This window comes from Falco cherrug, chromosome 4 (genome assembly GCF_023634085.1).
Source record: "Falco cherrug isolate bFalChe1 chromosome 4, bFalChe1.pri, whole genome shotgun sequence".
Taxonomy (NCBI): Eukaryota; Metazoa; Chordata; class Aves; order Falconiformes; family Falconidae; genus Falco; species Falco cherrug.
The window spans coordinates 93,930,466-93,944,760 of NC_073700.1; the positions used below are offsets into that span (position 1 = coordinate 93,930,466).

Consider the following 14,295-nt stretch of genomic DNA (forward strand, 5'->3'; position numbering starts at 1 on the left):
AGTTCATCCGGCAGTTACCTTTGATTTTTGCATGTCAGTCTATAGATGAAGTCAATAAATCTTTATCAGCTAAAGAAAGTAATTTTATAGTATTCAAATAAGGTGCATGTTCCTAATGTTGCATTTCTAGAACTTAACTGAAATCCTTCTGTAATTAAAAAAAAAAAGCAAACAAAACTAAAAAAAAATATCCCAACAAACCCAAAACACCAGGGAGGATAACAAAAAGCAGTCATCTATAGCATTTAGTTTTTCCAGAGCAAGGAATTAAGAAGCAAATGAAACCACTACATGCAAGCTGTATAAACACATACATGCCAAGAACTTCTATACATACCATTCCTGAAAGCAGCTCTGCTCTGACATAGTAGGAGCATGAGCATAAATGCTAGCACCCAACAATTACAATCATTATTAGTCCTTGGCTCTCCAAAAAATAAGCTGTTACTCATACATGGAGTTACAGAAACGTACATTAACCAAAAGAGTTTTCCCTTTGCAAAACATGTGAGACACACTGGCAAAACATTTCTGTACTTAAAAGACGTGTATTTTTCATGACAAAAAAAAAAGTAGAAACAATCTAACAAGGTAACAAGTCTAACACGAAGTACATACAAAACAGCAGTCAGTCTTCTACAGAGGAATTTCTTCTGCAACATGGAAGTAAACTATTACCATTCGTGGATTTTAGGGCCACAGTTCACTGTGATGTCGTAGTTCACTGTCCTACACAAAATGCAAGCCAAAATAACCTCTCAGTACCTGCGACCATTATTGTCACACACTACTGGTACTTCATGTGTTGTTTTTCCTGCAGTATACAATGTCAGAAACTTACTTGCTTCTCAGTGAAAAGACTGAAAGACGACAAGTATAAAATCAATTGCAACTTTACAGCATGAAATACTAAGACCTAGAAAGTATTCACATGTGCTTGGACAAACTTGAAGTCTGAGACTTGATCACAATGTATGAAGTCACTTTCTCAATTTAAATCTGGAATTTAAATACAATATTTAAGTAACACTTCATTAGTCACTAGATCTTTACGACCACATTTTCCAGAAGGACATTTCTTTCACATTTGTGGTCAAACCTGAAGAAACCAAAGATTTATCAGAAGGTGTTATTTTTAAAACATAACTCACCTCTGGGTAAAGATTGAACCTTTGTAAGGTGTTAATCACTAAAGGGTACTCAGTTAGTCTGTCATTCATGATTGCCCATACTCCATTCCAAAATGATGGTGCCTCAATAATGATCTTGAAGTAGGAATAATAAAGACCCTACAGGAGAGCAGAATCATTATTTACAATTACAAAGGTCACTTCTGCTTCATGAACTGCCATAAAGCTTCATCTTTAAATCAAATTTTGTATTATAACAAACAGGAAAAAACGATTCAAGATGACTAACCAGTTTTTCAAATCCCTTCTGTTAGTGCCATGAAACCAGCAATGTGAGTTTCCTTCCACCCTGTTTTATTGCACCTCTACAAATCTCTCATTTGGCTGGTAACTATACACTAGCATAGTATTTCACAATTCTCAAAGTAAAAGCAGCCAAAAGGTGTACACATATGCAAACACTTCTTAATTAAAAAAAAAAAAAATCCAAAACAAAAGCTGCATAACAAGACTACAATTGAAAGTAAGCTACAAGGTACTTGTAGTCTTCTAGAATCATACTTCTAAATCATATTTTAAATTAATTGTGAAGAGATTCATTCATAGTGATCATCTGTAAGACACACAAATACTCTGCACGCAAAACTGTAATGCATGTTAGTTGGAAGATATCAATATATTTACTTATCCAGAAAGTATTATGAAATTTTGGAAAGCCCATGATCACAAGATTAGACAGAAGTTTTCCAGTCACTGAATTTTCATTGAAACATAGTCTAACCATTTCCGTGCGAAAAGCCATTTCTCTTTCTAATGTTGACAGGTGAGAAAAATGACGGTCATTTTCAAAAAGGGTTGTTATGTGACACCTGTTAAAAAATAATAATAATTACAACTGAATAAAGAGTTTTAGAGCCTGTAGTAATTCATATATACCAAGGAACAGCTGGCAAAACATTCAATGAAGACCCAAAATTTACTTACAAGCTGCTATTTTAATTTACTCATCTATTATACCAACACTCTCCTCTATTCAGATTATTTCAAATGAAAGAAATATGAACCCATAAAGCATTTATTAAATTCTATTATGGAATTAGTTATAATACTCTAATGTATTTTAAGTGTAGACACTTAAGAATCAAGAGTTTAATGCTATTAAAACTATCAAGTCTATATATTAGAAAATTCAAATATCTGTCAAATGAAAAGAATGACAGAGTAAAAACTGGTGAAAATTACAGTGCACATACAAATAGTGTATGTTTTTTCCACAAAACTCTTTCCTGATGTGTATTTTAACACAGTTATCTGCCATTATATACAGATGGGCTTACCATCAAAACTATATTTAAATAAAGGTGTAACTATGGCAGGGGGTGAAGCAGTCAGGAAAAATTCAAATAGTTTTGGAGCCAAAACTTGGAAGTTTCAAGATGAGCTTAATCTCCAGAAAGGACAGAAAAAGAAACAGAGCAGTGCATATGACTACTTTTGAATAGGAATTTGCAAGAAACAAACTATTAAAAATCAATAGTTCTTTTTGAGCTAGGAAACAAAACCAGAGTAGCAGAAGCTGCTACTTTTTATCTCTGCAAAAGCAGCTGGTGAAAATCACTACAGAACCCATTCTACGTCAAGTCTATACCACAAAAAAGAAGGGTAAGGATTACGATGGAGCCTGAACCACCAGGATTACATTGACAAAAAGTAGTTAAAAGGCCACCCTTCTGCATACAAATAAAAAAAAAAAAAAAAGCCCAGATTTCTCTGAAGACGTTAGAGAAAACATGATGTAAATCTAAGAAGTTAAAGCAGAATCTAAATAAGCAGAACACAGGAGAAAGTTGAAGGATTCACCGGGACTTTCAAAACCCAGTGAGAGTAAAAAGATCTGTTAGTGGAAATGCACCTGAAATTGCATAGCTAAGCAACAATTTTCCACCTGGAAAGCAGGCTTCACTCTTCACTGACCAGGCTTAAGAAACCTTTCACGTGAGCTTCACAAGAACAGAATTATTCACCCTAAGACAACAATTTGGGTTTGAGAGGAAAGACCTAAACGTAAATTATCCCAATAGCTTGTCTAAATATAAGTCAAAATGATATTTTTATTGTTTTAAAATACCATATTACTCTCAAGAAATGAATTTAACCTTACCAGTGTAGAACTCCTGCAATAGCAGCTGTAAAGGAAACAAAAGGTATCAAGTTACTCAAGTATTTAAATAATTGAACATGAAATCATGTTCATTAAAATAATTACAGTACTACTTTGGAGATGCACAGAAGGTACTCGGCCTCCAGAGGAACAGAACAATAAGAACATATGAATTAACCTTCATGGCCAGCTCTTTGAAAATCTGAAATTATGCTGATGGTATTCAGCAATATTCCCACCTGTAGCACTCAAGTTGATCCATCAGAATATAATGGACCCATTTCAGCTATCAATAATAAAAATTAATTATAAACATCTTTTTAATAGGCATAAATATTTTTAATATTTTTAAGATACATACGGTGACTGTTCACTCAAATCCTGATGCATGCTAGAAGCAATGCTGTTAGGTCAAAGCAAAGGCAACACATAGGCAGGACCTAGTGGCCAGAAAGGGCTAAAGGTCATTACGAAGCCATTGTCACCTGCAGCTTGCCATCTCCTGCTGCCATAATCCTCACATACTGATGGTCTGGCGGTTTCTTCAAAATCTGCTAAGTCATGGAAATAGTATAGACAAAAGTTCCAAGCTGGAAGGTATAAATACATCAGCTTATCTAAAAAGTTTTTTAGGCAAATCCACCAGCAGCTGGACTGCTGAGGCTTTTGTGCTTCCTGGTGCAATACAGGGGACACCTGCATCATGATGGAAGAGGAAGAATAAGCACTCCCACCATCAGCTAGGTATTGTTCCGCTTATGTTAGGAATTACAAGTTATGAGTTGCAAATTAGAGAACTTGCAAGTTCGAAACCTCATGCCTTAACATGGGAATTCACCAATACATCACTTAGACTGGTCCGTATAAAGCAGACTGAGCCCGTGTTCGTCATGTTTGTTTGTTTTCTTTCCTAAGGAGGTCATAAAATAAAGTTCAATTTGCAGAGTAAATTGTCCTGTAAATTTGAGAGATCCAAATGGACCATAACAACAAACACAAGTCTAACAGACTATAATTGCTAAAAAAAGGTAGACTCTGCATGTAATAACATTCTGTTTGTCCATTCGGAGACTATCTGCACTGCTATCGCATAGATATGGAAAAAGGGAGGTATTGTGATGAGCATAGGAAAAAGACAAATTACAATAAAGTGGTGGGTAAACAGCAGGTCTCCAACTTCTTCAGCATGACAAGATCCACAGAGAGCAGAAGCCACTTCATCTCAGTTGTGAAGCATTCACAACATATCCAGCGCTCACCACAGAAGCAAAGCCAGCATGAGTGAGGGATAAAAGGCAAGCATTTAGAAGGACCACAGTGCTCCTTCTAGACTGTAGGTGTTTTGGTTGCCCTCTAGGCACACAGTGGCTCTTCGCCATAGAAAGGTCGGGTAGACTGGTTGTCTTCAATCCAAGAAAATCTTTAAGGCTAATGATGAGCCTTCGTATTCGCGTAGGCTATACAGAGCAGAAGGAAAGCCGAGAGGACAACCCCTGTCCCTGCTTACACCCAGCAGGAGCCAGAAAGGTGCTGAGCACCGTGCACCTCTCCAGGGTGCTGAGCTGGAACCCCACCACCACCCACAGCCACAGCACGGAACAAGTCAGGCTGCTTGCACATAGGTAAAACATACATCCACTGCCGCACATCGATGCAGAATATAGCCAGCAAGTTAGTGAACACACAAGCATTCAGACTACACGTTGCATGTGTATGGTGGTCTTTCTAGAAAGCAGAAGGGACAAGAGAAAGGAAAACACCTTTGCAAAGCCACTAAATTTATGTGGAAGAGGACTGGACTGAATATATAGCCTGGTATATATTCCCCAACCGCGTGTTCCTCCAACACAGAGCCTGGAAGTGCTGCTGCTGGCAGTACTTGTTATCGCTGTCACCACAGGTCATAATGCAACAAACTGTATTTATAAACCTCCATTTTAATATTAAAAGTTTTGTACACAAAGATGTGCGAGGTGAAACTGTGCAAAAGAAAAAAAAAAAAAAAAAAAGAATTGCCTGAGGGGGGGGGGAAATTTCTAAACCACCTGCCTGTACAATCTAACGTTTACCTCAAGTTACATACTTCACATAGTAGTTAAGATTACACATCACCACACTGAAACCTCCTTAGGAGTTTTTTAGCTCCACTCCAGTCACTGAAGCCTGGATTTCAATTAGAAAATGAATACTATGAGATTTCATTTAAAACTTTACCTTTTTACATATATTCTCTAGGAGGGGATATCACTGAAGGATTGCTCAGTATAGTTCATATGAAGTGGAATTTAATGTCTTAGGAGTTTCAGGAGCTACAGATATTTTTTTTATGCTAAGGACATTTACGTTAGTTCTGATGGAGAGCTGCAAGCTCCTTTTTCAGAAAAGCAAATATGGATATGATCTGGAATTCCAGGTAAGCATATTAGCTATATCAAAAACACAGCAAACTATATTCCTTAAACAACCAACATTTTGCAGTAACTGTATGAAAAGAAACAGAGCAGTCCATACTTTTTTGAATTATTACTTATTGTCTCACATTTGCACAAGGAATTATTTCATTTCTCTGCAACATTTCTAAGATCCCCAGTAAGATTAGATGCTGAAATACATTTACATATACAAACACCCCAGCTATAAAAAAAATATCCATTTTAAGACAGATTACACATTAGGTTAAGTAGACACAGTAAAGTCAAAATAAATGCACACTAGCTACCAGTACTGCTCGTGATCTCAGATTCGTATGGTTCCAAATAAGCAGTATTTTATTGTTGCAAATAGATTATCTATTAATATGGAAATTACATTTCATAGTCAAACATACTACTTATTTCATAGAGAAAACAACATATTTAAATCTCATTCTTCCCTTCAGCAAGTGTTTTATTTAAAGTCAAAGTGCTAAGTGTAAATACATTCACAGTTATTTTGGAGAATTTCATATACGTTTTTATAAAACCTCACAATATCACTCTAAGTATAAAATGAAGACCTTTTACAATCACACAGCAATTCATGTAATTACTCACATTTCAAGAGACAATGCACTTAATTCATAGACTTCCACTATGAGTCCAAATTGGCATTTTTCAACAGACTGCATCCAGACTTACATTAAGTTAGTTTCTGATGGAAAACATGCAGATCAGCTCTCTTAAAAATTACCATCCTTTGATCCCATTGATGTCTTTACTGGGGAGGGAATGAAGGAGAGGACAGGAGAGGAATACTACAGCCCTAATGCCACAAAGACTTACACAACTACTATGTACTTGAACTTGCAGATGCCATTTTCTTACCCAAACTAAGAATCCCTAAAAGCAAATCATAGGATCAGATTTTTGCAGACTAGGGCTATTATGTAAAATCTGAAAGTTTATCCTTCAGATTTCCTATTTTTGCCTGTGTTCTGTTCCAAGAAAAGCAGTATGAATGGCATATAAAAAAGCATTCTAATTCTGGAAATTAAATACTGAAGAAAAAAGCCATAATATACAGAACTCATTTACCAAGTAGAACAACAAATGCTGAGATGCTGAAATGCAATAGACTGTGAAACATACTAGAAACCGATTAATACTTTGCAAGTATCCCCAAAGTGAGTAGGTAGGAATACAGCCAAACTGGGAACAATGAAGAATGTGCAAGCATTGACTACTTCTGCAGCTTAGTCAGATGTTTCACTGTGAGACTGTGCACAATCTAGAAAGGATGTATTGAAGAATAAGGCCTCAATTCAGTGGTCATTAAAAACAAAAAACAAACAACAAAATAATAGGGCAAAGCATTGTATAAGAACGTCCTTGAATATCTGACAACTTTATTGTTGCATGTAAATTGGAGCTAATTCTTAAGAGAAGAAAACCCACACCTCACAATAAAACTAGCTCCAACTATAGGAGCCTCTGTTTTTAAAATCTGGAACTTAAAGCTGCAACAGAAGAACAACAAAAATTCAAACACCACTAAAACTAACCAAAACCACTATTTCCTATTTAGTATATGTACATTCTTTGCTACTGCAAATACTGTATGCTATTATGTACTTTGCTATCGAGGCTTTATTCCTATTAACAAATAGCCCCCTGAAGTATTTAATTGGTTATCTGGGTTTGACAGCCAAATTCAAACTCCAGAAATGATAAAGCTCTCTACCTAATCTGCTTTAAAATTTCAATCAAAGGAAAGCATTTTTCAATTTTGACCATCACTTTACCCTTTCTATGTCATTTATGTAACTACTAGTCAAGGAAATGCTGGATGAATAGAGGTAAACAAAGCAAATCAGGTACAGTTTATTCATCAATTAGTCTGTAAACGCAGGGTTCTTTCCCTGCTACCCCCTTTGCAACGTAATTCATCAAACTGAAGAAACTCCCTTTGGCAACAGGGACTACTGGTGGTGTGATTAATAGTACCAGCATCTTTGGAATACCCTGACAGTCTTTTAATATAATACTGTTAAAAGCACAGCCAATTGCGCATCTGACAAATATGCTACTATTTAACATTTGTTAACTTTAGGAATGCATTTCTTGTTTAATTTTGCAAATCCTTCAGGTGTTTCTTCCAGGACTTTGGCCATTGGCCATTTTGTTATTTACTCCAAAATATCCCCGAAGATATTAACATCTGAATTTACATCCCCCTATAGTTGTATGTTCTTTCACTTGCAATCCTTCCCAAACAAGCCGGTTTTATTACATTACTTAATAAGAGTTGCATTTGTGGGGGGTCTTCCCCTAGAAATTAATGACCAGATAGGAGAAATCCATAAGTATCTGGACGATTATTTTTCCTACAAATGTTCTGATACCACGTCAACTGCTACAGTAACAGCTTTTCAAAAGTTGGCAGGTAGGATGCTTTTTCCTGTCCCTTTTCAACATGCTATGCTCATTTTAGTTTTCCAAGTTACATTTCCAAATCTATTTCGATAGAGTTTACAAATCCGCAGAAAGGTAGGTAAAAAGAACAGTGTCTTCCCCCAACCTATTCCTTCTACTTACCCAGAAGGAAAGTGAGCCATATCTTGCTATCAGCTTTGACAACGAAGGCCTTTCTGTCGTCAACAAATACTGTCAAAAGAAAAGAAATACCTTAAGCATCAATTAAGACCAGCCGCTGCGGAAAAGGAAATCTGTCGGAACTCTGCAGCGTTAGCTTGCTGTACAAACCTTGACTAGACTTCAAAAAAGGCTGGAAGAAATTTCATACAGCAAGTTAGTAACTACATGTAAAAGCTTGAAACATCACAGGCAGAGTACCAAGGTGACTGCACAAACCATCAGGTTTTTAATTCCTGAAATCACTTGTACAAAATAACTTGTCAAAAGAGGATTCCCACCTAGGTACGTTATCGACAATGTGCTGTAACAAAGTCAGCCTGTTACAGAACCGGCAACCCTCCACCCTTTCCACAAAGCCTTACCAAGAAATAAGCTGGTCATGCCAAGAGCAGAAGCCGAGCTGGCCACCGCAACTGGGGAGGATGTTTTAACATGGTTTAGTTGCACAAACAGCACATTTTCCCATTTCTCCCCCGAAGGATGCTCAAGTGCTGAAAAGCCCTTTGCCCCCCTCCCCTGGCCCCCGACTCGCCGGCAGCACCGCGGGTCTTGTCTGGGGGCTTTTTTTCGGGGGGGGGGGGGGGGGGGGGGGGGGTGTTTTTTTCTTTAACCTCCCCCGCCGCAGCGGGCAGGAGGGCGGGGGGGGGGCGGACGTGCAGCCGGCCGGTGCCGGACACAGCGCTCCCGCCTCCCCGCCGCCGGGAGCCGCCGCCAGGCCCCGGGGCCGCCCGCCCCCAGCCGCCCCCGCCCGGGCAGGGACGTCCCGGTGCTCCCCCTTTCCCCCGGGCCACCGGAGGGGTGGCGCCGTGCCCCTGCCCGTGCCGGGCAAGTAGCGACACCCGGAAAGCGGGGAGGGAGCGAGCCCAGCCCCGGGCCGCTTCCCGCGGGCGGAAGCGCTGGCCCCAGCGAGCGGGGGCGGCTCTGCCCGCACCCCCGCCTCACCTCGCAGCCGGTCTCCGCAGACGCGCAGGAGTCTCAGGGGGTCGCGGCCCAGCACGTCCCGCTCCCCCTCGGCGGCGGGCCCCTCCCGGCAGGGTCTCTGGGGGTCGCTCCTGGCTCCCCGCCGCCCGCCGCCTCCCTTCCGCATGGCGCGGGCCCCGCCGGGGACCTGCCGGCCGGGCGAGTGCGGCGGGCGCCCGCGGCCCCTGCGGGGGCTGGCGCCCGGCGACTGGCGCTGCTGGTGCCCGGGCTTGAGCGGCGGCGACTCTTTGTTCCTGCCTCGGCTCGGGACGGCCATCTCCGCATAGTCACCGCCGGGGCCAGGGTGCCGCGCCGGGGCGGGGAGGGGGGGGAAGCGGAGGGGGGGGGGGCGGTCCTCAGCGAGGAGGTTCCCCCACCCCCGGGCAGGGCCCGGAGGCCACGGGGCGGAGCCGGGGCCGGCGGGCTCGTAGTAACGGGGCGAGGGGGCGGCCGGTGACTACTCCACCGGGCTGCGCCGCAGCCGCCGCTGCCGCCGCCTGCTCCGCCCGGTTGGCCACGTGGGGGCGGGGGCGGGGCTCCCCGGCGGGGCGGGTAACGGCTCCCGGCGCCCCCCCCACCTCCCGCGCCCCGCCCCGCCGCTCACGCAGGCGCCGCCCCGCAGCCGCGCGGAGCCGCCGCTCCCGCCTCTGCTGCACGTGCGGCTCCCGCCGCTCTGGTCCGCTCCCGCCGGCGCGGCCGCGGCTCTCCCGCCTGCCCCCTCCCTCCGGCGGGTCTCCCCGCCGCCTTTCCCCGGCCCGCTGCCAAGCCGTGCCGCCTGGCGAGCGGCGGCTCGGGAAAACGGCTCAGCCCACCCCGGGAAGACCCGAGATTTCCCTGGAGAGAGGGAGAAGGCGGGGGTGGGGGGGTGTGAAGGAGGGAATGTGTGTGTCCCGGTCAAATCCCGCTATTTTAACTGCCAGGAGGTGACCTGGCTGGGGTGCTGCCGCCTCCCAGGGGCTTCCCGCCCTCAGAAGACACCCCGTCCTCCTCCTGGGGCTTTTGCAGTGCAAAGGTGGGCTCGCCCTGCCCTGTGCCAGCGGTGTGGCCGCAGCCCTGCAGTCCCCGGGGGGCGAGCTCGGCCGGGCTCTCGGCTCGCAAGCCACGGGCCGCTCCAGCCGAAACGTTCCTGCGGGTTCAGAGGCTAAAAGGGCCTGTTACACAGGGACCCTGCGGGACACGGGCCCTCGAGGCCCAAAATGCTGTTCCACGGCTTTCCTAGAGCAGTCCTCTTCAGTGCCTCCCAGCAGCAGTGAATGGCTGCTATGCCAGCTGCTGGAATTAACTGTTTTTTTAAGCTTGGTGAATATACAACACAACCGTGGAACAAGACCCAGTTACAGCAAAGCTCTCTGTCCTTTTCCTCCTCCCTGTGCTTTTCTGCTCAGCACGCAACAGCGATCAGACATTGACTCATCCTCATCCGGTAGGGATGTATTAATTACCACTTTTTGACAATGTTGATTGAATATGGCAGAGTATAATTTCTTTAACAGCTGCCTCTCCAAACAGATACAATCACCTTCCTTCCCGACCTCTTGTTATGTTTTTTCCCCTCTGGAAGTTCTTTCTTGACTGTACATGTTCCTTGACTCCCAGGTGCTCTTCATCACTGTCTTCAGGTCTTTACCCTGCTCACTCTTCCTTTCTCTATGTCTCTGCTCCCAAGTTTCCTACATGTTTGAGTTTTCGCGGCATCATCTTTCCACTAAACTCTTCGCTTATTTTTCCTGGCCTTTCCACCCTTTTCCTCTGACATAATGGATGTGGGGCTTTTTCTAAATCATTTACAACTTCTGTTCTTTATATTCATCTCCTTTTCCTCGTTATTGTTTATGAATCCTATCCTGTGAAACACAAGGTTTGAGCCTTATGTGGCAAATACCTTACTGAGATAGTATTTTTTAAATGTTTAATAAATATATAGTCAGCATATTGTTAGCACAGGAAGACAATTTTGGTCCAGATTCAGCTACTGAGATGACAAACGTATGAGATCAGGATGGCCTTTGCTGTCTTTGAAGTAGTAGGAAGGTTGTTACCACAGTAAGGGCGTAAAGATACAAACTGGTACAGCGGGGTAAAACAAACAAGTCTGTGGGTCTGACAGAAGGCCTGTGTGTCCACACAGGCTCTTGCTTTGCTTGTTAGGGGAAAAATCATCCTTCTACCATCAGCTGTTTTGGGGAGATAATTGCAAAGGGCATGTATAACACAGATCTCAAAAATGAGCAAGGAAGAAATAGTATTTTTCATTTGACCATCTTATATGGTTACATAAAACAGCCAGTCTCCTGAGCATGCAGGCCCTTCTGACATAAATTACCTGTAGCAGTTTTACATTTCAAGAAGCATTTATCTGTGCTTATTATATACAAATATAAATGAAAGCATAAAAGGAACACCATTAGAGAGTTTGAAGACTACATACTATATACCACCTGCTTTCCAACAGACAAAGTTCCACAGTTTGCTTTTTCATATTTGATTTTAATCATGCAGCCTTGTCATAAAGTTAGTAACCAAAGAAGTCCATTGCTGCTGGCTGAGTGATTGACATGTACAGGCTCCACACAGTGAAGGAGTTCTGCATGTAACTAGCATAGACAAAGAGTAATATGATATGTTCAGCTGATTTTTAACTCCTGAAACCTATTTTCATTTTTTGCCAAAATCAATAGAGCCATGGAGCACTTACAAACTTGAAGGGTTGAGATTATTAAGAGTTCAAATGATTGCTGTAGGATGGCTTGACCACTGAGATTAGCTGGGCCTGCTCCAGCCTGAAGCAAATCAATCACCTTCAGGCTGTTTTCTTTTAATAAAACTCTTCAGGCAATTTATTTCAAAAGTTACCACCCACAGAACCTGATTACAAAGGCATGTACTACTAAACTAAACAACTCAAAGGATTTTTCAGTGTTATAAGAATGCAAAGACAGAATATCACATTCTTAAACGTGAAGGTGCCGGTATTCAGCAACTATGAATTGCTAAAGAAAACCATTAACGCTACTTCAAAAGAGCTGCAGTAGAGCAGTACACCTCTAAAAATAAAATGACACTTACTTCAATCTGTAAGAGACACGAGTAGTAAGAAACCTTGAGTTCGTATCATCACAGGAGCTGCATATTTTTCCAGAAGTGCTATGTTTATTTCCAACATCACATTTCATACACAGTAGCTCATTACTAATCCTGCCCATCACAGCAAAAGGAATGATCCCAGTAAGCCAGCACAAACCTTGCTGTTTATAACAAAAGGGGCTGGGGAACATGGTAACTGATTGATTCCTTTCAGCTCACTGAAGGGTATATACTAGGCCACAGCAGAGACATCATCTTAATCAGCTTATCCTAACTTCTTTTGTCCAGGGCCAGCAAAATCTGTAAAATGCTGCTTTACAGATTTCTGCCATCCCAGGACGAAGCACATCTGGAAACACAACATTCCTGTTTCTGGTAGGTCTTCCCTGTCTCTCTGACCACACAGTTTCCATGATCACGGGACCGTCTATTCATATTTCCAACTCACTCTGTCAGATATCGGCAACCTCAGGGTGCCAAGTTGGATGGTGGTTGTGACACACTGTCAATGGAGATAACCCATGGTCCTCAGGTATCAGGCCCTGCAAGTAAGACACATTGCCTTGGCAGTTCCTATATGTTCTCTAGTAGTATTCATTCCTCACAACACTGGACATGCACACCTCATTACCAAATAGTCCAGAGCTTGCTGGCTCTTCCTCCACTCATTCTCATCTTTGGTACTGTTTCTTGCTACCAGTTCTCGCACACCTCATTACCAAATAGTCCAGAGCTTGCTTGCTCTTCCTCCACTCATTCTCATCTTTGGTACTGTTTCTTGCTACCAGTTCTCTCACTCTTCCTCTTGCCTCAAGTGAGACCTTCACTTTGCAGTTTATTACCAATGCCAACCCTTTCTCTCTCCCAAGGTGATCTGAACAAGAGTGCCGGTAGAGAATTGCCTTTTTGTATCTATAATAATGTTTCTGGTACTGCTGTGCTTTGTTCCAGTGGCACTGCCTCAAAGCATATTCTGCAGATTTTGTGGCAAGACTGCTATTGCCACCTACCACAGGGCTTTGCTTCTGTGAAGTTTGTGTTGATCCCCCACACTTTCACACATTCAGCAACAGACTTAATAATAGCAGGACTGCATTGTAGCAAGCTTCAGGCTCCCTTTCCTTGGTTTTTATTTAATCCAAGGTTAGCATGCAACGAAGGCATAACCTGGAAAGTATGTCTCTTCAGCAAACAATTGTGTGGCTCTTGCCTGGTTAGATGTACTCAACCCAGCATTAAGCTATTCATTTTGAGTGCTGACAGCAACATAGCTGCAGCAATGTGGAGCTCGGAGCCTCAGGTAACTAGCCAGGCAGTTAGAGCATTTTGAGCTCCATACCATATGGCCACATCTGATTTCACTGATTATTAATTCTGCTTGAGCTTCAGTCACAGAGAAGGCAAATTCTTACCTAAAGAAAGAACTTTACGAGAAGAGAAATAGTTGGGACCTCTTCTCGTGACGACCAGGCTGAAGAGAAGTACAGAAGGCGGAGGGGTCTCTTAAAGCAGAAGTAAAGAAGCAGGATTGCCCTTGGAGTTAGTATGTGGAGAAATCTGCCGGGAAAAAACAGCAGAATATAGTGGCAACCAAGTTATAGCGTGTACCTTGTCCTACTTAACAGCTTTGTGGGGCCAATTCTCTTTTTGCAGGATACGAATATCCCCCCTTGAGTTAACTCCTTTAAACATGCTTGCCTGTATCCTGAAGAGGGAAAAATACACTCCTGGTGAGTTAGTAATACAGCAGTCTGATCTCTACTTGCACATCTCTGTTCACATCTATCGTTCCTCACTTTTAAAATTTCAGTTGCATTTTAACTGTATAGGTATATGTAACTATATATAACTGGAGCAATTGCAGTTGTATTTCAACTACATAGATATA

The 14,295-nt window shown here is 42.6% G+C and overlaps 1 protein-coding gene across 2 annotated transcripts in view; it reads right to left on the bottom strand.

The window, feature by feature from the left end:
• DPY19L1 (dpy-19 like C-mannosyltransferase 1) overlaps positions 1 to 9,838 on the bottom strand; it is a 50,893-nt gene extending 41,055 nt beyond the window's left edge. For both annotated transcript variants that reach the window (XM_055708706.1, XM_055708705.1), the window contains exons 1-5: positions 9,306 to 9,838; positions 8,304 to 8,372; positions 3,292 to 3,316; positions 1,912 to 1,999; positions 1,152 to 1,289 (exon numbers count right to left, since the gene is read on the bottom strand). In XM_055708706.1, the coding sequence (XP_055564681.1) occupies positions 1,152 to 1,289; positions 1,912 to 1,999; positions 3,292 to 3,316; positions 8,304 to 8,372; positions 9,306 to 9,600 (615 nt within the window). In that variant the 5' untranslated portion in view covers positions 9,601 to 9,838. The remainder of the gene's footprint in view (positions 1 to 1,151; positions 1,290 to 1,911; positions 2,000 to 3,291; positions 3,317 to 8,303; positions 8,373 to 9,305) is intronic.
• Between the last annotated feature and the right edge of the window lie 4,457 nt (positions 9,839 to 14,295).